General features: G+C 37.1%; 1 protein-coding gene across 1 annotated transcript; it reads right to left on the reverse strand.

Annotated features, from left to right (window-relative positions):
* Positions 1 to 3,563: 3,563 nt before the first annotated feature.
* LOC124153164 (mucin-4-like) lies at positions 3,564 to 6,118 on the reverse strand. Its single transcript, XM_046526265.1, has 3 exons — positions 6,107 to 6,118; positions 4,932 to 5,472; positions 3,564 to 4,561 (listed from the first exon to the last, which is right to left on the reverse strand). The coding sequence occupies exons 1-3, from the start codon at positions 6,116 to 6,118 to the stop codon at positions 3,564 to 3,566; spliced, it is 1,551 nt and encodes a 516-aa protein (XP_046382221.1).
* Between the last annotated feature and the right edge of the window lie 19,045 nt (positions 6,119 to 25,163).

A 25,163-nucleotide genomic window follows, 5' to 3' on the forward strand; every position in this document is an offset into this window, starting at 1 on the left:
TAACTGTAAGCAGTTAAACTGAATTTAGCTTTTAAAAAATAGCAGGAAGTAAATGAAATTCCGAATTTCCGAAAATGTCAGTCAACGGGTTATCATCATTTGAAATCGGCGCATTGACTGATTTTCAGGGAGGCATTGCATATAAAACATAAGTGTAGAATCATAAAATTTCAACATTGCCCTACATGACGCTGACAACGGCGCGGCGCGGTATATGCGTGTGACGCTAAGGTCTTGGAACGATTCCCGCCTGGGGAGGTTTTCCCTTCATCGAGTATGGTTTTGAGTTTTTGTTCTATACCTCAATGTGAAGGACTCACAAGAGTATGTTTATTATGGTATTTTTCTTTAAAAAGTTTCACATGGCCATAATAATTTATATGATTTTTTTTGGAATTCATGGGAAGATGTAGTATACGAAAACTGAGCTTAATAAATGCCATTTAATGACACCTAAGTGTGATAACAAAAGTAAAAGATAAAAATTGGGACACTTTGTCGTGGAATGAATTTAATCAGACCTTAAATATCCACACATTTTATAACATAGTTTGGTGCATTTTACCTTAGCACTGCTAATTTCTATGTATCATGTTACAATGTTATTTTATTTTAGTACATTTTTATTGGGGCATTTTAAGGTTTCCATGCAATGCTCCGCGGCGAAGGTGAACTTCCATATTTTATTTTTGAGAAACCTTTGAGTGGAAGGCTAACCTTTCCACTACCTACTTGCTTTATTTTGGAAGATATGCAGTTGAATTTACTGTAGAAATATGTATTCTTAAGACGTATATATAACCTCTTTTTGACATAATTTATTCAAAATTTAAAAATCGGCATGGGCTTCAGAATTCAGGGCTTGTTTCATGGAAATTATACATAACGTCAGACTGAATGCATTTTCTTCCGCTTATTGCAAACTCAAGTAGATCTTCGTCCGTTCAACAGCGATGTTTAGTCACAATAGGCTTAATGATACCAAAACTTAAGGATTTTAATTATTTTAAACTTATTGTATGTTCGGATGTGAATACATGCATGCAAGAAATAGATACTTCTCCAAGTGAGAGAGGGCTGGTGGTCATAGTTAGGCGGTTCTAGTTACATAAAGCGTTTGTAATCAGGCGGTTTTGTTTACACATCAACTCCTTTGGACACACGAATCCTATAACCAAGGCTCTCCAATGGCTCTAATAGAAGTGAAAGCAACTATATGTGCGCCAAAACATCTAATGTAAACTTTTTCTAAGCAATGAAATCAATAGGTGTACTTAATTAAGGTTACCATAGCATCTCCTGGGAAACAAATGTTGCAGTCATCTGAGGATTATGATCCAATTTTCCTCTTTTATGGTTTAAAACTTGTAGACTAACGCAGTAATGACATGCTATTATTAATAATGGTTACAGTGGCTCTAAAATGTAATTAAAATACCATTAATTAGGATCAATCCCGAACGAACTTTTAAAAGTACTTAGCTATTGGCCCTATTCAATCCTAGATATGAATTGTATCCATATCTGAGCGGAACTCATATGCGCCATGGTTAGAAATGCGTGAAAATCGCAAATGCGATAAATGCGATATATATGCGATGTGCGCAAATAAATGCGACATATATGCGATGACTGGACTTTTATGATATTTTTACGCAAATTTGCCTTTTCGACGGCAAAATTCGTACATTTTGTGTCGAGCGCAGTTTAAATGCTCCGCCGACACTCACCGCTTAATACATGTGAGCGACTGGCCAGGTGCTAGCTGGCTGGGACTCTACGAGGCCGCGAACTACAAGTGGGCGCGGGCAAGCTACACCTCCGCCACCAGGAGCACTTTCGCACGCTGTTGTCGCAGAACTTCGTAAAATGCGCGAAAATATTATTTACTATATGCCTTATTCCTTAACTTATTATTGTTCTACAACATAATTATTTAAAATATTCTGTATTTTTGCCATGTTATTGTATTTCACGACATTTTATCGTCATCTACCTCATTATGGAAATAAAAAAATAGACGCTACAAAATGCGATAAACTGTTATTGAAAGTGCGATAAAATGAAAATGAAAGTGCGATTTTCACGTATCTCTAGCCAAGGTTGATTAAAGGTAGTGGTTAACCTCTGTTTTCGAATGCATGTATGAGTAAAGAGATTACCGTAGCTATATTCTCAAGTTTTACGAGCCGCAGTGATGATTCCATTTTTATCCAAAATGATAATGTTATTATTGTAATGGTTACTATATACGAAATGTAAGAGAATATTCTCAAAATTTCAGTATGACCTTGGTTCCCGTTGTGAAAATAAATATTGTTGAATAGAACTATGCGTTATCGCGATTCACGAGAATACGGTTCCTCTAACGATAGCCTGATTTTAAACGTGAGAATAAAATAAACGGGCAACGAAAGCTTATGCTGGGTCGTCCTAGGTACCTAATAGTTTCAGGTTCGGCTCCACGTGACTGATCGGTAGCTCCGATTCTTGTTTATATACTACGGTTTCCACGGCCTACTAATGGGAGCTTGCATTTCCTTACTGGTCGATCCATGTGTAGCTTGCGGTAGGAGGGGCAGATGGCGGGAAAGCCGCTTGGGAAAGTTTGACAGGAGTGGGCGCGGCTCCTTGGATAGGATGACTGTGAGAAAAGAAAAAAAAAGAGTCCGGATGTTCCACGAGTTCCGTGGATGAGGGGAGATCATTGCCCGAACTAGGCCTTGAAGGTACGTTATTAGGTTTCTAGTCCTGAGGCATAGCCCTTTTTGGAAAATATTTTACTGGCAAAAATATAGGAAGAAAATGATGTGGCAAGATACTTAATTACAGATGAATTCTTTCGTCTTCCTCTTGACGACGTATCTTTATTTACGGATAATATATGGACCTAGAAAAAATTTGGGACTCATTTATTTGCATAATCGGGAAGGAAGAGGGAATTAAGGGCTTAGTACTTCAAATTTATAATAGAATACGATTTGACTCGGGAAAATATAATTACGAGTGGTTCGAGGAGTGATTCAGAACTACTAAAGGAATTTAGGAACTCAAAACGTGATTATTCGAGAGAATTAAAATAATAATATGCATTAAATAATTGATTATAAAGAAATTTACTTGAATTTAATTATTTTTTTAGGGTCACGGGATTTGGCGAATCAATCAACTGTATTCCTCTCGTCAAATGAAACTAGTTGCCCCAATGAAATTGCTTCGAGATACATAAAATTTAAATTTCTTATAATTTAGCATGGAAAGGTTTATGAATGGAGCGCATACGTAAAAAGTGAATAAATGCAATGTACCCAGGAGTACCTTATGCACTATGCACGTAGCCTTTAGGGAATGTGGTTACTATCAATATTTTAGACTAATCCATTAGAAATAATTGAAGTGCGTCCAATTTTCATATTTATATTTTTTACAAAAATACATGATGTATAACATTTTGTATCACAAGAAGCTTCTGTATTCAACAGTAAACATTGTAATAATTATATTTATAAAATATAAATGACTATTTGAGATGCCGTGCAACAATAAACTACACTTAAATCTCTTCATGGGTATGGGAAATAATCATCCCCCCCTTCAGCCTTGAAAGAATTGCTTTTGAATGTAGCGCCACCCGCGCCGGAGAAGCTTCCTGCCGTAATTAAAGAGCTGCCAACCAATTTGCTGGGCCGAAATCCCCCCGGTCGACTGCCTCCGAACCCTTGAAAGCGATTTGCCGTGCCCTTGTAGTCGTTCGTTAACAGTCCCGTCCACTTCTCCCCTGAGGGGCCCCCCCTTAGTTCTTTCAGAGGGGGCCCCTGCAAGTTTCCCGAAAATTTACCGGAGGAAAAATCAAATGAGGAGTCTCCAATGACGGAATGAGAGGAAGATGCGATTTCCACAGAGGGACTGATGTCGAGCGAGTAGCTTGCGGCACTCGGTGCAGAGTAGGAAGAACCGACGAGGTTGAGGCTGGATAATAAGGAGGCGTAATCTCCCAGTCCAGCCGAGTTCCAGGGACCACTACTATGCGATACTCCTTCAGTCGGCTTTGCAACCTCAAATGCTGGCTTTGAAATTTCAAATGCTGGCTTTGCGGCTACAAATGCTGGCTTCTGCACCACAGCTGCAGGGGCCGGCGAAACCACCGGCGTCGCGATGGGGACCTCGACTGGGTACGGAAGCCTGTAGGGTACCGGGTAAGAGAAGTGAACTGGGTAGGGCCTTGGTACCTCGACTGGGACCGGTTGAACAACTGGTACTGGGACCAACTTGGGTACTGTGACGGGGTACGGCTTGTTCACTGTCACCGGGTATGGCCTGGGGACGTTGACTGGGACGGGGTGTGGGACGGAAACGTGGACTGGGCTCGGCACCTCGACGGGATATGGCTGCAGCACGCGGTAAGGTGCTGGCCTCGGAATCGTTATCCCCACTGGTTGGTATACGGGCACAGGAACCGGCTGCTGAACAGTTATTTGGGAGGTAGTGGTGTGAGCGAGCTGCGCGGGAGCACCGTATTGGAATCCAGCGGCGTATTCCAGTCCGAGTCCACTTCCAAAGCCTAAGGAGAATTAGTCAGCATAAAAATTAGAAAAGATCTCACTATCTTGAAATTCCTAAAACATATGAAATCGTTTCAGGATTGACGTGGTGCAAGTGCGATATATCCATGATAAAATATAAACTAAAAATGATATTTTGCACACATAAATGTATTACTCCAATGCCGAACATGATTTAAACACTGTATGTCAATTTTTAGAGTGTCGAAACTATGGTTGATAGTGCATTAATATATTAAATTGTGGAAATGATCATTTGTAGTTTATATTTTATCATAGATATTCCGAATTTTAACTTTAACCGATAATTATGGCCATTGATATGGCTGTAATAAATGCTAAACTCAAGAGACTTAATACACTGCCTACCTGTAGATGGTGATGAGGCGGCGACACTGGATTGTATTCCGGAAGATACTATTCTATGCTCCTGTATTGATGAGCCTTTATTTGCTTGTGCTGCTGAAGTAGGAGTGTAGACAATAGAATATAGAGGGCCTTTATTTTCCTGTGATGCAGCTTGGGCTGGGAGCACTTCCTTTGGGGCCTCCGCAGGCAAATACCCTGAGGAAATGCCTGGAGAACTATGCTCTGCAGTGGAAATGGCTTCTTGGTAATGTCCACCTGCAACATGCCCAACTGATGCATCTCCAATGCTAACACTGGGAAGCGCATAGGCTACGTTTGAGTGAACGGGGGTTACTGCAGTAACGGTTGGTGTAGGTGTTACTGTCAGGAGAACATTGGCAGCTGGTCCATGGGTGTGCACTGATGAAGTCGCAACTCCTGTATTGCCACTCGAGATATGCGTTAAATGTATTGGGTCATATCCGAGGAAACGCTTTTGCTTGCTGTCAACCTTTGTTTCGGCCAAACAGGAAACGGCTGTTGCCAGAATCAAGAGGAAAATCTGCATAAAAAAACGAATACAGTAAAAATCAATTTCAGCATTTTGCTCACAATTGTACGAAAAGTATTATGGAAGAATATTTTAGATTTGGGATTAATTTCTGTCATTCATCGTTCAATTTTCATTTAAATAATCTAGAAAAAATGAAAAATCGTTTCAAAATGAAACTATGATATGTAAGAAAGTAATTCTTTCATTTTGCATTTGAATTCTAAATTTTTATTTTATTTATTTATATTTTTAAAAGAAGACTTAAAAGAGTGCCGCATAATTAGTTCTACGTAATTGGTCCTATAAAGTGTACGAATATAAATAATGTCAAATATTATAATCGGAAGAAAGGTATTGGAATTTGAAAATTATTTTGTAATTTCATCGGAATTAAGGATTCATTAGCTAAAAATGCAATGAAAATTTTTGGGATACGAGCCTTCTTCACGTAATGAGGTTATAGCATGGGCTTTGGCTTGTTAAAAATATGTGATAAGCACTCTTTGATTTGACGGAAATTACGAAATTTTGGATCTTTTTACCCACGATTTGGTACTGCGACATTTTCATGGTGAAGTCATGCTAGAAAATGATACAAAGAAGCACGAAATTGGAAACATTGAGGAGAAACTGTGGTGCTTACCTTGGCTTTCATGGTGTTCCCAGCTGCTGCGCCTCTTGTGAGGCGTTAAAACGATTTCAGAATGAGATAGGTGGAGTCCATTTCTTCTTTTATATACTCGAAATCCGGGCCGGAAACTGGGGACCTTGCCCGTCAACCAATAGTGAACTTTCACTGATGATACCTCAAACATGCCCGACTCTTCAATTCTGATCCGGTTATGCTTTCGGGCGAGGACGTTTTTGATGCGCTAAGAATCTCCCTACCCATCGGTCCGGGTGAAACCGTTAAATCTTGTATTCAGTGCCTTGAGGGAAGATCCTCTGCGTCGGCACAAAAAGAAATCGAGAGTGGACGGCTGCTTGTTAATTTAACCGCAAGGCTTGTTTCTCCGTTGAGAGTCTCCCTTAGAAGGGATGGTCAATCTTCGTCCTTCGCCAGCGAAAGGGCTCCGAAAAATCGTGTGGCAGAAAAAAATCGGTGTTAGAACTAGTTCGAGAGATATTAATCACTTATTTACTTTCTCTCTTGATCGCTTATGGTGAAATAGAAAGAGCCAAACGAATTTCAATGGCATCCTGAAATTAAAGATGTAGTAGCTGTTCTTGGTGAAAATGATGCTTAAGGATATTCGAATGGGATTGTGGTAGTGTGCCGGTAGCCCGTGCCATGGGCCGATTTTCATATCCTGGCGATGGCGGCGATTTTCGGAAGTCTTATCTCTTCTTATGTGTTATGCGAAGGGCACAGAAAAATATCGCTAGTAGAGTACTTTGTCCGTTGGATGAGCTGCTAAGCGACGAATAATTTGGCGCCATTCGCTAGGATCAGACTGATAACGACGCCGTTAATCTTCTTTCTTTCGTCCCCACCTTTAATCCTCCTTTACAAAAATGACATTGGCTATTGGTGTACACCTCCAAATAATTGTAAAATTATAATTCTTTATTATTTTTTCCTCTAACGATCGTTTGCTTCATAAAATGGAGACAATGAAATCATGTTATTTTCTATTAAAAATTCTCAGAGCGTGATGGGCAATACTATCTGCTCTGGGTAGCAAGTGTAAATTAACAATGTCCTTTTAAATAGTAGTTGATTTTTTAAATGATTTGTCATGTCATTATGTAAAAGGTAATGAATCTATCAGTGATATCATCCTGAAGCATTAATGATTAAATTATGTGTTGGAATATTTATTCCGTCAACATGTTAGAGTTCATTTTTTACCACTTGTTAAACATCGTGATTGTCACCCATTGATATGCTTTTTCCACGATTGAAGTCACTGTGTCACTCTTATTGGTTCTATGCTCTATAGTTTAGGATAAAAACGTCCTCGTACGTCGCGTCGTGTCTTTGTCCCCCTCTAATTCTCCTCGGCCATGTAAATTGCTTTTACCTATTTTCCTAGTAGTTCTCTCGCTTACAAGTTCGCAATATTAACAATTAAAAAATAACCAGATTTTACTTCTGCATTAATACCGTATTTCACTCATCTTACCGGCGATAGGGAAAGAAATGAAGTCTACTGATAGAAATGAAAAAATCTGGCTAAGGTAGTAAAATTAGACTAGTTATTAAAGGGGCCTATTTATTTTGTACCGGCATATACTAAGGAAAGCTTTAAATAAGAAAATATAGCGCTCCGTGGAAGCATCATGCACTTTTGCATAATCATTCTTGAAAATTCGAGTAAGTTAAAGATGTTATGTATCTGATATGAAAATACTAACTTAGTTTGGGAGCAAAGCCGATTTTCGTAAAATAACTTATGAGTAAAATGAAAGCTGGTGGGCATATACCTTAATGAAGGGAGGATACTTAATGCAAAATGATTAAAACTTTTGCCCATCGCCCATTGATGTATTATTGTCAATCGCAATGGAATCGTTGATAATCACTAGATTCGAGAATGTATTTTGGCTTGTGTGTCTGTTTCACCTCATTTTTAATGCATTTCAAGTATATGTTTTTTACATCGCACCAAAGCAAGGATCAGGGTTTATCAACTGAAAACCGTGCTAAAACTGTACATTCCTCCATCCCTCGGGATTGGAAATTAACCCACGATCCCTTAAGCGCTTTCCTTGAAGAAGAAATGGACGCCAACTCCTTGGAAACTTACCCTCTATCACTTCTCTTATTTCCATGGCGATAAATGGTATGAAATAGCTGTTTCTGTAGGTCTATTACCTTTAAATACTTGATAGTACCAGTGGTAATCATCTTATAAATTATAAGTGGTGACAATATTTTATTTGTGTCTCCGTAAAGATAGGGTTATATTGGCTTTCCTTTGTGTATTTTTTTGTCTGATGGTTGTATTTTTCTCAGATAATAACAATGCAAGTAAGCATTTGTATACCTATAAAAACGACAACTAACTTTATAGCGTATTTAAAATGGCATTTTGTGAATTTAGTGGAGGTTCATACACTTATAAGCTTCGCGAAACCGAGGATGTAGTCTATGATTCTATTAAACCTAAACTATGGTTACATATCTTGCATGAAATTAATTATTAATTATGAGCTTTTATTACGAGCATATTTATGCCTCTATTATTCGATGAATAGCATTGAAATCATATTCGTAGTTTTATTAAAAGGTGGAGAAAGAGATGATGCCATTGAGTAAATTTATTGAAGAATGAGTTCAGTTACATACGAGAACCAAAAATTTTTATCATGTCCGCGTTAAGTGAAACAGTTTTAATTTATATGTGCGTTCTCCAGATTTGTATAAATCTTGTACCTCCAACAATTTTTAGGGGAACGTCCATTGTTTAATTTATTTAACTGTAAATTCTTAATCGTGGATATATTATTAGAAGAAGAGAGCAAAAAAGAGACTCTTTTTAACAGCCTGATTAAAAGAATAGCTTAATTTTTACTCGTGAAAAAATATTTAGGTGAATATACTAAAGTTTGGTGCATTTGAGGTGAAATCTGTCAGTAATGATTCCAATTCTTCGTCGAAACTTTGCATGTCTGGTTATTTTTTAATGTTTTGCATGGAATTTTATCTTGGGAAATACATTTAATAGTGATAGGTATATGACAGTATTTGTTTATCAATAAAAGTGAATTTACTTGTATTTAATAAATATTTCTACGCTTGGCAGCATTCACTTCCTCTAAACGCAGTAAGAGGTGCAATACCGCTAGTTTTAATTAACGATACACGTTTTAAAAATATGTTTTCACTGTGTTAAAGTGTATTTCTTTACGATTGAGGGATAGCCTTTTGAACTTTAAATCAGCATGTATATGTTAATGATATTTTTTTCATCAAAGCCTCAATGCCGTAGCTGCTAATAAACCTGTGCTACCTCCATGTGGAATGTAATAAGCGTTGTTGATTGATAAATGAATGGTATTGTTAATATAGATTATTAGACTCTAGAATAAATCAATATCTTCAAGAGCAGTAGGAAGAGGTCTTCATGAAAATGTATACATATTTTTCATTTCTCGCAGAGAAACTAAAATATACATACTAGTCGTTTAATTCTTTCAATGAACGGTGAAATTTTTTTGAAGTATTACGTTGGTTTTAATTTACACGACATGTCTTCATTAGTTACTTTTATTTCGTCGACTCATTTTTTACCCATATTATAAGCGTTTTTGAAGGGATTAAAGTAAAAACATGGAGATTTTTATGTTAGAAAAGAAGATATATTTATTACGTATCATCATGAGCTTTGGCGTTATTACACATTTGATATATATACACACACATTCATTGTGCCGTATTATAACGGCTTTGTAAAAGGAGAGTTTACGCCATCTTCGCTCCGGAGAAGATTTGGTAAGTGTCGATTGAGGGTGAACATGCACTATGTTAGCTCCAAGGTGAATGGGAGCCCCAAAATTGCAAGAAGGGAATGATGGCTGAACGCTTGATTGTCGGAGGTAGTCGTGTCCCCGATTGACCAATCATATCGTTATCGATTCAGTCCATCAGCCGGAATATGGAAATTACTCTGGTATCCATAATGTATCCGTCAACCGTGGTACTTCCCGTAGCCGCCATAATGGTAGGGATATCCTCCGTAATGGCCATATCCACCGTATCCTCCGTAGTGACCGAAGCCGCCGTATCCCTTATATCCAGCCGCGTACCCGCCTCCGTAACCACCGTATCCTCCGTAGTGTCCTCCGTACCCTCCTCCGTACCCTCCTCCGTACCCTCCTCCGTACCCTCCAGCATATCCTCCGCCGTAGCCTCCAGCATATCCTCCGCCGTAGGCTCCTCCGAACCCTCCGTATAATCCACCGGATCCTACCACAACAGGCTGGGGTACAACCACTGGCTGTGGCACTGGAACAGGCCTAGGCACAGGGACAGCCACGGGTACTGGTTGTGGAACGGGTACAGGTCTCGGCACGGGGTATGGAACAGGAACGGGGCTAGGCACTGGCACGGGAACTGGCCTGTTGACCGGAACTGGAACGGGTCTTGGCACGCTGACCGGGACTGGTTGTGGCACTGGCACCGGTACTGGTTTCGGGACCGCGACAGGTACGGGTACCGGCTGTGGAATGGGCACAGGTCGGGTCACAGTGACAGGGACGGGTTGTGGCACTGGCACGGGGCGTGGAATTGCTATAGTGCGGACAGCCGTTGCGCCACCGCCGTAGAATGGGTATCCGTAGCCACCAGCGTATCCTCCGCCGTATCCAAAGCCTCCCAAGCCATAGCCCCCATATCCATAGCCATGACCATATCCGTATCCATGGCCATGACCATATCCGTATCCATGGCCGTATGGGAATCCAAAACCACCGTGTCCGTATATTCCTCTCTTCTCTTTCTTAGCGTCTGCATCTTCGGCGGCGAAGGTGCATGCGGCCAACCCCACAAGGAGGACTATGAGCGTCTGTTAAGGGAGAAAATGGGAATAATTAATTGATACCACGTTAGTAAAAAAATAACATGAAATCGGTGTGACAAAGGGTATAATTGAGGAACTATTTAAAAAATTAATATGCATTGATTTATGATAAAATATTGTCAAATTCATAGCCACCAATGGAGTTGGAAATAAATTGTGTAAATTTATAGCACTACAATGTAATGCAATGAAGATGCGGGAAATTCACCCCGTGTTCAACAGCATAATTTTTTGACGTGTAAGCTAGCTTGAATTTGGAATGTTTCGGACAGTGTCCATGCTTCTAGAAATAATTTATGTGGGATCCATCACACAAAAACAATCTCTATAGAAGTAATCGAATCTTTGTCATTAGATTTTAAGGCTCTTAAATTAAGAAAAGTTATCTAGGAGTGTCCCGTCGTCGGTGCAGGTGTTAAGCTCTTCGGTTAGAATATCTACCTAATTTACGGGATTATTTACGAATTCAACCATGGATTTTGTATCGCTAGTCATCACGTGATTAATTTAAGCTTTGCTTGTATTATTCTGTCATTATTTAGCGATGATCAGCTTCTCTTGTAACAGAAAAAAAATCATATTTGGTATCTAACTCGACTATAATTTCAGAAGGAAATATTTTTATCATGCAAATTCGTTTCGATTCGTTAATGAGGTAACATGTATTTGTCATGAATTGACTCTAGCTTCCACTTAAAAAGAGGATCGATCATGTATGAGAATAAATATCTTTCAGAGTAATAAGGAGAACATATGTATAGAAACCCACTATATTTTCTGGCCCGAATGAAACGATAAATTAAGAGAATTATTTTTCCGAACTAATTAGTATCGGCATTCGTTCTTCTGCCGAACATTTAAGCGCAGTAATAAGTGCTAGTCTAAGTGTTTAGATCTCTTGGATGAATTTAGTTGTTTTGGAGAGGGATTATCTCTGATGAAGCTTGTTTGGCGGAGGGTTCCGTGTCTAGGAAAACAGGGCACAGGCGGTGAATTTTACGATGGATATTAATGCAAATAAAAAGGGATAAGTACGCAAAGCTTTAAAATATACATGTACCTAAATATGACGGAGTACAATTCGTGTGTAGAATAAATTGTGCAGTCTGTAGTTCTCGATATTTGGTGAAGTGAAGATATCTTTACTTTTCGAATCTCCAAAAAATGTGGAAATAATGTTTGCAGACATTAATTACGATAAATTTAGGTCCACGATCTTAATCTGACCTTCGATATTTTATTTTCCAGCAATCTCTAAATTAAAATTATTTTATATGCAACAAAAATTAAGAGATGAAAGATTTCATACACAAATAAGTGAGGTTTTGGAGGTTATTGCCCAGGGTACAATATTAAAAATGGCACTGTCGGAGACTTTTTGTCTGATATTTTCTACAGGTGGGAAATTATTGTTGACCAATAGCAGCATTAGGTATTTAAAGGTGGGAATTCAACGCTTACATTAATAAGTTTATCTCAATTCTGGCCTAACGATAGACACAAGAAATATTCTAATAGTTATTCCGGACACTAAAATTAAGTAAGTAACTATATTCCAACTATTTGACGCGAATAATACGTAGTACAGTGAATTCTAAGCCGTCACATTGTAAAAGCAATTTATATTTGCTGTTCAGTGCCTGTGCATTAAATTGATTCTTGAAACGTCCGATTGAAGCCTATCATAAATATGCAATTACACCCATATTTTACGTTAATAATACGAAGTACAGTGAAGTCGAAGTCATCACAATGCAAAAGCAATTTATATTTGATATTCAGTTTCCGTGCCTAAAATTGATACTTTGTAACATAGACCGTGCGATTGAACCCTAGCATTAACGGATTCATTCCATGTATCGTTTGATTTTTCGAAAATGATTCACTTGGTGAAGGATATTCCGGGATACGCTTCCGAATACTTTCGTGGCAATCACTGTACGCATCTCCCGTTCACAGGTGAACTCGTGGGAGTGGCGCACCGGCTAATTGTCGCACTTGGGCGGACGCTGGGCTGGAGAAGGGTTTGAGGATACTCACCGTAACCCTCATGGTGGAGATCGATGCGCGGCTGTCTAGGCTCGGACGATGTCGAGGTGAGTGTGGCTGCAAGGCCATTGCATGGCTTTACTTTTATACTTACAAGCACACCAAAATGCTGGTCGCCGATTCCCCCCTTGACTAGATCACTTTCTCTGGATTAGCTTCGTTTACCGATGGGAGGGGCTTTGATGCATGATAGGACGGCCTCATTACGCTTTGCCTCTGCAACTAACTCCCCCTGTTCCGATGACAACTTCCTTATCCGTCCTTCCGGCTGTTATCCTTACGCGGGGGACTCCAGGCGCGTTCCGACCGTTTCCTCATTCCTGGCGCATACGCACATGCGTGGTCGCGAGATGAAAACGAATCTCTGTAACCCAGGATGGAGTTCTCTCCGCGGGATGGAGGAATCGCATGTTTATTCCTTGGAGGATGGTGTGTGTGGAGGAAATGAGGTTTATCTACGGGAGAGAGTGAGAAGCGTATATCTATTTGTTTTAATGGTAATAATTCATTGTTTCAGTACAACATATCACAAAGTTAATGTATAAACGGTATAAAATATTGCATATTACAAAGTGTGTATACAATAATAATGAAATTTATTGACACTTAGCATTTAGCGGAAAACAATGCATGATCAATGCAGTATAATATATTCCAAAGTGAGTGTGTAAACAGAAAAATTTCTTATATACATTTATTGCATATCTTTTATAAATTATCGATACAATTTTGGTCCTGCTTCGGTCTGTCAGGATTTTTTTAATCGGAAGTTTGTATGCCAGTTTTTAGAAAGCTTATCTGCTGACTTGAATCATCATTTTGATGTCTTTAATAATTTTTTTTACATTTATTATCGTATAATATCATTTTCTTTTGATTTCATCGTACAGTTTGCAGTTGATTTATTTGATGATTTATTTCAATTGCTATTCAATTACATTTTCACTTCATCAAACCCTTTAAAGCCCTCTTTGATATGTATAATGCATTTTCTCATAAACCTCGCTCATGTATTTTTTTATTGTCGTCAAATACTGGATTCGCGGCATACAGAAGTCTCTAGAGTATTTCCAATTTTAATGGTATCCATATGAAGGGAGAATTATGACGATGTTTTAAGAGAACTCCGGTCTTGCCATTATTTTGCTTCCTTAAAATTTTCCCTTCCGGTTGTGGCGCCCTGAAGTGGGCAGACCCTCAACAGTCGTAGTCAACGCCATTTTAGTCCAGGAAATGAAGCATTTTGGCTAGCAATTTTTTCAAACAGAATCGATTTTCTTGAAATTTTCACAATAAGTAGGGAATATACCAAGAATCAAAATCTATATCATGCCGACGGGCGCTTTTACCCTGGGGGTGGTTTCCACCCCATCTCGGGGGTGGAATATTTTAATTATATTTTGACCACAGAAATCGATATAAAAATAAATTCTAAGAATAAAATATTCTATCAATTTTTTGTGTAAAATTAATATTTTTCGAGTTATTTGCGATTGAAAGTAACAGTTTTTTGACGATAAAATCAACGATTTTAATCGATTATAGGCAAATAACTTGAAAAGTATTAATTTTATTAGGAAATAGTTTATTACAAAACTGTAGCTTGTAAAAAATTAAATAAAAATATTATTTTATATTTCCTTTATGACCAATTCGGATCGAGCTACAACTTGTTGATGGTTATTTATTTTTTGTCATACGATAAATTTGAAAGATTCAATACCAAATAGCGGGAAAAATGTATTTTTCGAGGAAAACTTATGCAATCTGTTAAAAAGTGTTTTTAAAAAACTTTCCTAAAATGAGAAAATAAAAATTTTTATCATGAAATTTGAGCGAGTTATGATTAAAAATAAGATCAGTCCCTACTTTTTTCTACGAAAAAATCAGTGAAAACAACTCCTTATTACCACACTAGTCGAAATTGATCAATGCCCTTCAGAATTTCTCTTTATTTAAGTATTGTTAATTGATCCTAGAAGTTTGTTTAATTTACAATTCTAAGTTTTGAAAAAATTGGAGGAAAAAGTGAAAAGCCATTTTCTACAATTTCGTTAAAAATGCTCTTTTTTTTCAAAATAACTCCAAAAAAACTGGAGATATGAAAAAAATGCTGGAGTTATAAAATAACAAAAATTCCTTATTTGCAAATACATTGTGTGTTCTTTAATTTTATATGCAATAAATATTTGGTGAGATATTGATAATTAAAACCTCTATTTCCAAGGGAGCTCCACCTTATTTTAACCCTTAAATCTCTCCCCTTTCAAAATTAAAGACTCGAAAAAAATTTAATTCACATGACCTCGTAGTCAGTAAAAACCCTAAAAAATACAATTTAAATGAGCAGTCTATCATAAAAAATAAAGCAGCAATGTTTGAATTACCAATCAAATTTATTTTCGAAAAATTCGAAATCCACAATTAAGAGCATAACATTCCTCATAATCAGCATATACTTTGTGTACTTTACGCTCGAAGCTAACGACACACTCAAATTTGCTACATAATAAACACACATACCCGTAAGATGTATGCATACATACATACATATGTGAGTATGTGTGCTCTCGCTCACAGTGACCTGTGTGCATGCATGTGATGGGAAGACTGGAAGCCATACAGTCTCCGTTTGATAGTGTTTCATGTAATGTCTACATAAATGTACATTTATTTGTTTATGTTACCATGACGAAGTTTGTTCTGTTTATCATATTGTTATATCTTTTCTGTGCTGTGATTAAAATCATGAGAGAAAAAAAGTGAATACATAATAAAAGGAGTAAGAAAGTGAATAAGAAGATACAATGTGATAAATAATTTATATCTTTAGGGTATATAATTTTTTACAGTTACCCCCAATACGGGTTGATTATTATGGGTTGAAACGCCTTAAAATTATTTTCCAAACAAAAAAATAATTGTACAAGTAGTTTAAACTAAAATTTTACCCGTATTTAGCTTTAAAATATATTTTTTTAAGTTTTAGCTTTTAGGGGTAGATTTCACCCCTAAAAAATAAAAGGCGCCCTTCGGCATAATATAGATTTTGAAGAAGGGGGTATGATTAGTCTAATCCCAAATATTTATGCAAATCGATTCAGTTTGAAAAAATTGCAAGGTTTTTCACTTTTATGAGCTTCATTTACTGGAGTATTTATCTCACATGGTACGCAGGCAAGTGGTTGAAATTGGTGGCCGCCAGTAGTAAAAGCAATTTTTTAAATATATTTGGATAGATTAGAATACTGTTCCCTCATAATAACGTAAATTTAGTCTTTTTTCCATTTTAAAACACGCTTTATCTGGTGCCCATGTTTTCCCATTTGTTAATTTGCTGAATTCATTTCCCGAAAAACAAGTTACGCGTATTGCACAAAGACGCGTGGTTCATGAGGATGTATGTTAAATGTGCCCATGTGCTGTTAAGTTATTTTTCTCCATAATTGTGTCTGTAGGAAAGCGCTTAAGATTACCGTGCGCAATAATTATTTTTGATGATGAAGATTTATTCGCCTTTTTACTAATAATGTATCTTCGGTGTTGTTTTGGTTATCCTCTGTCCGATGTTTCTCAACAGCTTTTCAAAAGTTTCTTCATCTTTATTGCTTCATAGTTATTAATTATATACACAAATGAGAATTTATTGTGAGCTTGGTAGAAGCTACTGGAAATGTAGATTTGGATGTTGACGAGGAAATAAAAACGATTGTATGTTTCTGTCCAAAAACCACGTTGAAAGTGGAGGAGACAAATAAAATGTCAGCGTTCCCACTCAACCGTGAAAACCTTAAAACCGTGAATAAGCCGTGAAGTTCGTCTACCGAGAAAAAACCTGGAAATAGCCGTGAATTTCTTAAAACCTTAAAAACCTTAAAAATCTCTCAAACTTATAGAAAAAGAACTGCAATTGACAGATCAAAAGCAAAAAAGATGTTTCAATCATGTTTCAAGGCCGAGCCACATACAGACACATTTATCTCCACACGTATATTCGCAGTGCAATTATTGGCCCTTGTGCCATCAGGACACATTTATCTTGAGCCTTTGATTGGAAGACCGGCAAATAAAGTGTTCATTAACCCTGGCGAATAATCAGACGCTTCTTTACTTCCCTACCTCACTGCTCCCTCCATTTTGCCACTCACAACCTTATACTTCACCTAAATTTTGATATCGATCGGTAACGTCATGGGAAATAGCACTTCCATTGCTGCGTTTGAATTCAAGGCGCCTGTCGCGGTTGATAAATTTTTAATTAACCTGCGGGCGGTGATTGTTACGTCATCAATATTTCTGCCTAAAATGGTTATCAACAGACCGTGAATTTGACGATATTTAGACCGTGAAAACCTGGAAAAAACCGTGAATTTGATAAGTTAGTTAGAGTGGGAACCCTGAATATTCATCCAATTAGTTGTATTAGGGCCTCCGCGCACTGGCAACTTTTACGAAGCAACTATTTAGTTGCTCTGAGGAAGTCCCTATGGAACACACGGCAGTTGCGGCAACTAAAAAGTTGCCCGTGCGCGGGGCCACAGTCAATTCCGTGTGTTTCATTTGAACATCCACAAAGCAACTAAATAGTTGCTTTGTAAAAGTTGCCAGTGTGCGGGGGCCCTTAGAGCTTTTTCATCATTTGGGGCTCTTGGTCACAATTGATATCTCTACTGCAAAAGAATTTGGAGCAACAATTGCGGCAGGGAATATAGTATAGTATTCTTTGCAAATAGCATTCAAAGAAAATTCGTTGGTGGAAATAAAATAAGAAGAACAACCAGTGACTTATTTTATGGAGGATATACGGATACGGCAAGAAGTTGTTGAAGAGGTGGGAAAGATTTTTTCTTCGGAAGATATCGGAATCCTTCTTGGACGAAGGATGATAGAGGATTAGAAGGAATGAGGAATTATAACAGCTGAATTGGGAAGATAGTATGTTAACGGCTTGCCCTCAATCGATTGTAATAATTGAAATTATTAATAAATGTTTCTCTTCCGTATGGATGTATTTCGGAAAGCGTTTAACGTTGAAAAGCTGATGAATCTAAATGAATTACGTTCGAATTGCATGGCTATATGGCGAAAAATATTTTTATTTTCATTGAGTTCTTTTTTAACTATTATAATTTTTATGACTGTATTACACAGGGAATAAATTTTAAACCAATTATGTGCGAGCCATCCTGTTATGTAAAAATTTAAGTTCCATTAAATTACATTGGAAAAAAATTGGCACCAGATAACGCGTCTTTTAAAATGAAAACCGTCAAAATGTACATTATTATAATAGAGCAACATTCTACTCTTTACAGTTTTCTTTACGAATTATTAGTATCAGCAGATTGTCATTTGTCAAACTCATTTTTACAACGGTATTTTCCATATAGAATATAGGTATATGTGTTATTTGCCGTGCTGTAATTTGACAGCTTCCAAAACACATAGCTGCTCATTACATCCCTAGTTTCTTTATGTATTTATTTTAACCGTTTGCTGTAATATTATATATCATCTGAACATTCAGTGCAGCCGTAAAGACTATCCTGTACATTTATTTTACTATCAGCCTATTTTAGCCTTCTACTGAAAAATCAAAGTTATTGAATTACCACCCTTTACTTTACTTTATTGCATTCTTCAGTAGTGCATTTTTCATTAGCATACTCCTCTTATTCAATAATGGAATAGCAACGGCAATATTTCAAGCATACTGCAATTTTTAAAAAAAATTACAAATTGGTGCGTAATGCAAATTGTGGTTAAGCATCATACAAATATAAAACAAAGTTGAAAATCGTGTTAGTTACACCATTTATATCTCGAGAACGGTTGTACCGAATTTAATGATATTTAATTTTTTGGATTCGTCCCAGCCCCGGATAAAAGAATAAACATTAAAAATAGTAAAAGTTTACAAAGCAATCAATCTTGATATTAGGGGTATTTTTTTAGGAGTTGGTGACGCTGCATAAGTTGTAAAATCGGTCGAAACTAGATGATCTGTTCTGTTTTTACCAATTTCATGACTGAACTTCGTAAAAATGTTAAATACACTTTGATATTTAAAAATTATGAAAATAATATTAAAATCATTCAATTCCAGCTAAAGCCAGCTCGATTGGAATCGCCAACAATCACGTCACTACTGGTCACTATCGTGTGCGTAAACAAATCTCTAAGCAAACATGTTGGGACCTGGGCACGTCATACTATTCAAAGAATCAAAAATCAGCGCCAAGGAAAATAAATATTTCCCTCGGCTGATAAGATAGAAATAGCGAGTCATCGAAAGAACTTTCATAGGGAGGACGGCTATCCTTTAGCCTCATCATTCAAACGGCTTTTCCAACAATGGAATTCAAATCAACGGCCGCCTGACTACCCTTTTGTATAAAGGATTGCAGCTCTGCAGATCGTTTGGACCACGGTCTTAGAATATGAGAAGGTCTGGACACTCTCCGTTCAGGCATGGTCTTTTAATGAAGCCGTTTCCCGTTGAGGCCGGTAGGGGCGCCACCTATCCTGAAGGGCAAGTTTCCTACGTATCTGTATACGATACCTCAGTAATTATGAACTAATTTATGGCAAAAATGAATATAAACACATCGAAAGTGGTTACTAGTTAACAAATTCATATGCACTTAACATCTTATAGCGAAAAATACCTAGAAATCGTTCTCATACGTGAGTATTAATCAAATGGAAGGCGTTGGATTTCAGCTTCGTCTGCTTCCATACCTTTGTAAAATCAGTTACAGCCATAACGAAAGATTGTCAGCAGTTAAAACCTTATGTAGTGAGGAAAGGTATTTTTAAGGAAATAATTATTTATAGCTATCTTGTGGTAAACGTTAATATAAGTTGTCATAGAAGCTACGTACGCACCATTGCCTCTGAGCCCATCGGCATGTTTCCACGGCCTTATAAGAATATAGATGTTATTCCTTGTTTTCAAACACTATTAACAAATATAATATCAGAAACGCAAACGGCTTCTTACCAAGGCCGAAGTGAAATACTTCTTATGAAGTGACGTATGTGAATGTTTTTAATCTCCTGAGTCTCGATCAAGTGATAATAATAATGGCAGGGCACAGCAAACCTAAAAAAATGATTCTATCCTAGGGACGTTTTGCGGGTATAGAATAGGCATATTTAATCGTTGAACTGGGTGAATAATTTCCGGAAGTACCATTATTACCGTTAAAGGCTATTTTATAACGATGCTTGCCTACTCACCAAAGGAATAATTTGAGATTTAAGGAAGTAAAGTACCTTATGAAAGATAAGAACGAAAGAGATTTTGCAAATAATTTCCGAATAAACTTCCACGAAAACAGTACAATGGATATAGTCCGAGGGATTTGCGGATGTCTGATCACTTTCAGGTGCTGGCAAATCTGAAATATTATCCCTCGCCCAAAAATAAGATGAGTAGTACGACAGAAACCACAGGCTAATACTGCTAATACGCGGTAAATGTACTTTTCATGAGAGTTGCACGCACCATCGATAACAGCTACAGCTGTGCGATGCATGCATTAAAAGAAATCATCGAAAGAGGTATTAAGAATGAAAACGATTCACATTTTTCCAACTTATATAATGTAGACACACATCAAATCTACATTTCCAGAATGATTACACAATGCTATTGAAACTGAGATTATTTATACAATCAATGCAAGGTAATGTCATGAAAAATAAATTTTAAGTACTCACAATTTAACATTTCTATTAATTCTTTCTATTACTAATTTCTAATTACTAATCATTCTAAGAGATTCAATTTAGTAGGAGAGAATGATGAATAGTTGATGAAAGCCGTCGCACATCTTGCATTTTCTCAGTGTTACTTCATTCCTCCACTGTGAATGACATTGACCACTGGAACAGCAGAACCTGTAATTTAAAATATGTATAAATTTTGGAGCTTTAGCACACCAAAAAAAGGAATCGTACAGCTATTTCATCGCTTCTCAGGGTCCTTGGGGACTTTAAAAAGCGAAATCCCCGAAGTCTTGTGGCCATATCCAGTGGTGCAACGCGGTACCACACACGTCCACGGAATTTTCCTTTTTTCAGTAAATCCGCGATATATATCCACGAAATATTAATGTAGAACAATAAGGAAATAATGCAGAGGACTAACATTCGAAAATAAATGAAAACTAAATCTTAATTAATTACAAAAATGACTATTTCCACTCACCTGTAGTATGCGCTCAACAATACGGAAATTAACTTACCCGCTAATTCTTGCCCTCCAGAATACGTGGCGCCGCCCCGGCAAACGTGCGGCAGGTTGAGGAAACGACTTCAATAAAAGACCATGGGTTCCCAATGGAGTGGGATAGGAAGTGTCATGGGGCTGGTTTGGACCCGAAGACGGGAGCTGGAACGCGCTCGAAACTGTCGTCCGCAAAATATGAGTAAACGCGGAATGAACCCGAAAAACAATCACCAATCAACTCACCGCGGAAGCCTCCGTAATAAATCTCTAAGCAATTGATGACTATCTGTAATGGCCGCGTTACCGTCGGAAAATAGAAAGGATTGATTTCATCTCCTCGGAATTCGTTTAATATTTTCTTATAATAAGTAAAAAGTAACTAAAATCATTACAGCCAGTCTTGATGGTGTGATTTATAAGGTGGTAAGAAGTTCGCCGGGTCAGCTAGTCAGTTATAAATTGGAAGGAGCTTCTAGACTGAATCGAATGATGAAATGCGATTGAATTAAGCTGGCTGTTACTTAAATACTGCGACCTAAGTATCCACACACCTGTTGTTCGCTAAACTTCCTTTCGTAGTTGCCGCCGAGTGGTGTATTTTGTTTTTCTTTTGTTTATTGCTGTGTGTTCACCGTAAGAGGGCAAAAGGTTCTCAATTGTTGAATTGAAGTCAATTATTGGGAAGAAGACGGAACGTGTGTGCTTCGGACATCAAGAAGAACCGGCCTCAGAGACCACGCGCTAGCTCGCCAAGGCATTGAAGCCTCCGAATTTCTGTGAGTACCATTCGGCGGCAATACATTTCTAATGCAGTCCACTTTTCACCTTTTTGAATATTAAACACCTGTCTTATTTTATTCTACATGCACCCGTATTTAATTAATTATGTCAAAGAATTTCTATGCGGTTTTGCAATGGATGGATAAGTTTAAGTCACTGTTTATTACTTTAGTTGCTGGTCATGGCTTAAGATATTTGGTAACACATTTTATACTTTTGATTTTGCTATTATAATGGATTTATTAGCTGTAATCAGGACCTCCAATTACCAGCCGGCATTTATAGTGATGTATCACTTCACCATTGTATCGGTTAAATGTAAACATTTTCATGGGATCCTTTTGGCCATTCATTTTCTTATTGGTATTGGTTTGAAAAATCTGCTCATGTATTTTTTGCGGAGCATTTGACTCTTACATGTGCATCATCAGGTTTTCCATCTGCATGTCATGTCGCGTGTCATGTCACTCATTGACAAGACTGCTATTTGAAAACATGCAAGCAAACCGCACCATCTTCTCATCTTCTATCTTTCAAACCGCATTCTACAACGACCGTTCTCTGGTTACTTGATCTTCATCCAAATTATTTCCTGTATGAAGGTAAGCCCAAGAAAAAGTCTTGAGATGATTCAATTACATTAAGGCTTATAATTCATAATGTCATAAATTATTATAATGCATTTAATTCATAAGGTGTAACTTCAATCCATCGTTGTTAGACAGATGTTTCTTTGAATTATAGATGAAGAATTTCTAGATGATTTTTTATGAAGTATGCCACGTGAAAAAAATCTTAACAAAATTAATTTTGGTTAAGTTCATTTATTAATCAACGGAATCAGTCTCGATGAATATTGTAAACACATATGAAGTAAATCGTGTTCTTTTCACTTGAGGGTGATCTTGGCACTACCTTGGGTTGCGGCCAATTCAGTGAGAAACATCACCATGTGAAATTAGCTACCGATTCATACAGGACTTAATAGCTGGCGGCCTATCAGTGGCTTCGCTATATTCCCACCATTATTTGATTTGATTCACCAAATGATACCCAAATTCGTTTCAATGATGTGCACTTAGTCTTAATTTAGTAGTTATCTAAGTCTAAGAGGTAAGTTTCCAACACAGCTTTCTATAGATCGTGAAATTTCTTAAACCTGTATGGTGTACAAATTATGTACATTTTTTATTATTTATAATTCTGAATATAGAGTGTTGCTCTCAATCATCGCTTCCATTTAGGAATCATAGGATCCAGTGAAGTATTGGCAACTTGTAGACATTCCATGCTTGAAACTATGTAGTGTCCACAACTTTAATTCAAGACATTAAAGTGCAATTGGTTTTAAAAGTCTAGCATCTTTACTTGTTGGCTAGCAGGTTGCGAAGGATGGGCACGCCTGCATAATTTTTCACAGCTACTGCAGTGTACAGCCGATTTTTAACGAAGGTGAGCTTCGATATGGAATATTTACATCCAAGTATCATTATCGCTGCTTTATTGGGCGCGAATTTAATGCATTTATCCTGTGATGGAATATAATCTTCAAAAGAATATGTAACATGTTTTACAGTGGATATATTAATAAATTATATTGGAGGTAGTGAGGATAAGAAAGAGTGTAAAAGCACTCTTTTCAAAGTCTTGTCTTGAAATCGAGAACGCTGATAGATTGCATCTCAGAGAAAGATTACCTTCTTAACTCTCGATGTGATATCTCGGCAGGCGCTTTATCATCGGAAATGTCGGTACAATACTGGAGGTTGAAGTCCTATTGATATATATTCCACCTCTAAACCAATTCTTTGGAATTACTTTCAGATACTTTGTATGGTATACTGTAACATAATGTAAACAAGCCACCATGTTGTTTGTAAATAATTTAAAACTAACAATGGAAGTGAGGGACGCGGAGAGAAGGAGCAGGGGAGTCGGATTGTGATAGTTATGGCGGACGGGTGTTTCCTTGCTCCCGAGTTTGTATTATTTAAAGTGCAATAAAATATTTGTAAGTGAAGTGAAGCAAAGCGAAATTAATTAAAACGTTACAATACACAGTATCAATAGTTTATACACATGGTAAGCTTCATATGGTATTAGGTTTATTACATATTAAGGGAAACAATTTAGCCCACGAGGATGTGGATCAAGTGATTTATAATCACATATTAGCCTGCTAAGTTTTTGCTATAATGTATTTACCTGTTCTTAGTATACGTGAAATGCTACATGATGCCACACCAATAAACGCTGAGGTGCTAATATTAATATATTATGGAGTGATGCCTGGCATTATATAACCATTTATCATACATGGGAAGGGCGTGAATTGGGATACCTATGCAAAGCCTGGATTGGAAATATTAATTTTTCGCGCCAAAATTCTCCTTCAGATGCCAGTATTTCTTCTAGATTTTATAGTTGGAAGTCTTCATTTTTTATGTTGAAGACAAAAAGTGTTTTCTCGTAAAACGCCTTTACTAGTCTTTTTAAAACATTTGCGATCTAATAATTGCGTGAAACTGAGGAGTTGTTTTATGCATTAAATTTAACATGGTGGTCGTAATATTTTTGTATCAACCAGGGTATTGTTAGTTCACCGAAACCCTCGTGGTATATTTGACTGTTCAAATACTAGGAAACCATCGAAAATTAGACACGCGTTTTCATTACATTTTTTTCTTATTTTATTTTTTCTATCAAATGCAGTGTTTTTGTGTTCACACCCCGCCGAAAAAAGTTTTAATTAGTTATTCTTAACTACTCTTGTAAGTTACTTTCCAATGTATGCGTATTAATAAAATAAGTTATTATTAATTTTTAGAGATAGAATATTATTACACAGTTTATAAATTCATCGATATTTTGCCAATAAGTGACAGATATCATTATATACAAACCTTATTGCAAATTCATTGAAACGAACCATGTTGTGCATTATGAAAATCCTATGCTGGGGTTAGAGACTTGAGCTAACGACTGAGACCATTTGTGGTCCGTTGTCGAAGGAATGTTGAGTGTACAGCAGTATCTTTAGCTACGATAGATTTTTATAAGTCGCACCTGTTGCTAAACATATGGATAAAGCGTAAACGGCTTATATAAGC

Source organism: Ischnura elegans, chromosome 2 (assembly GCF_921293095.1).
Source record: "Ischnura elegans chromosome 2, ioIscEleg1.1, whole genome shotgun sequence".
NCBI classification, from domain to species: domain Eukaryota; kingdom Metazoa; phylum Arthropoda; class Insecta; order Odonata; family Coenagrionidae; genus Ischnura; species Ischnura elegans.

What these genes read in the sequence shown, in the direction of transcription:
- LOC124153164 (XM_046526265.1), bottom strand. An exon ending in CGCCTCATCACCATCTACAG is followed by an intron (nt 4,562 to 4,931) that starts GTAGGCAGTGTA and finishes AATTCTCCTTAG; the next exon opens with GCTTTGGAAGTGGACTCGGA.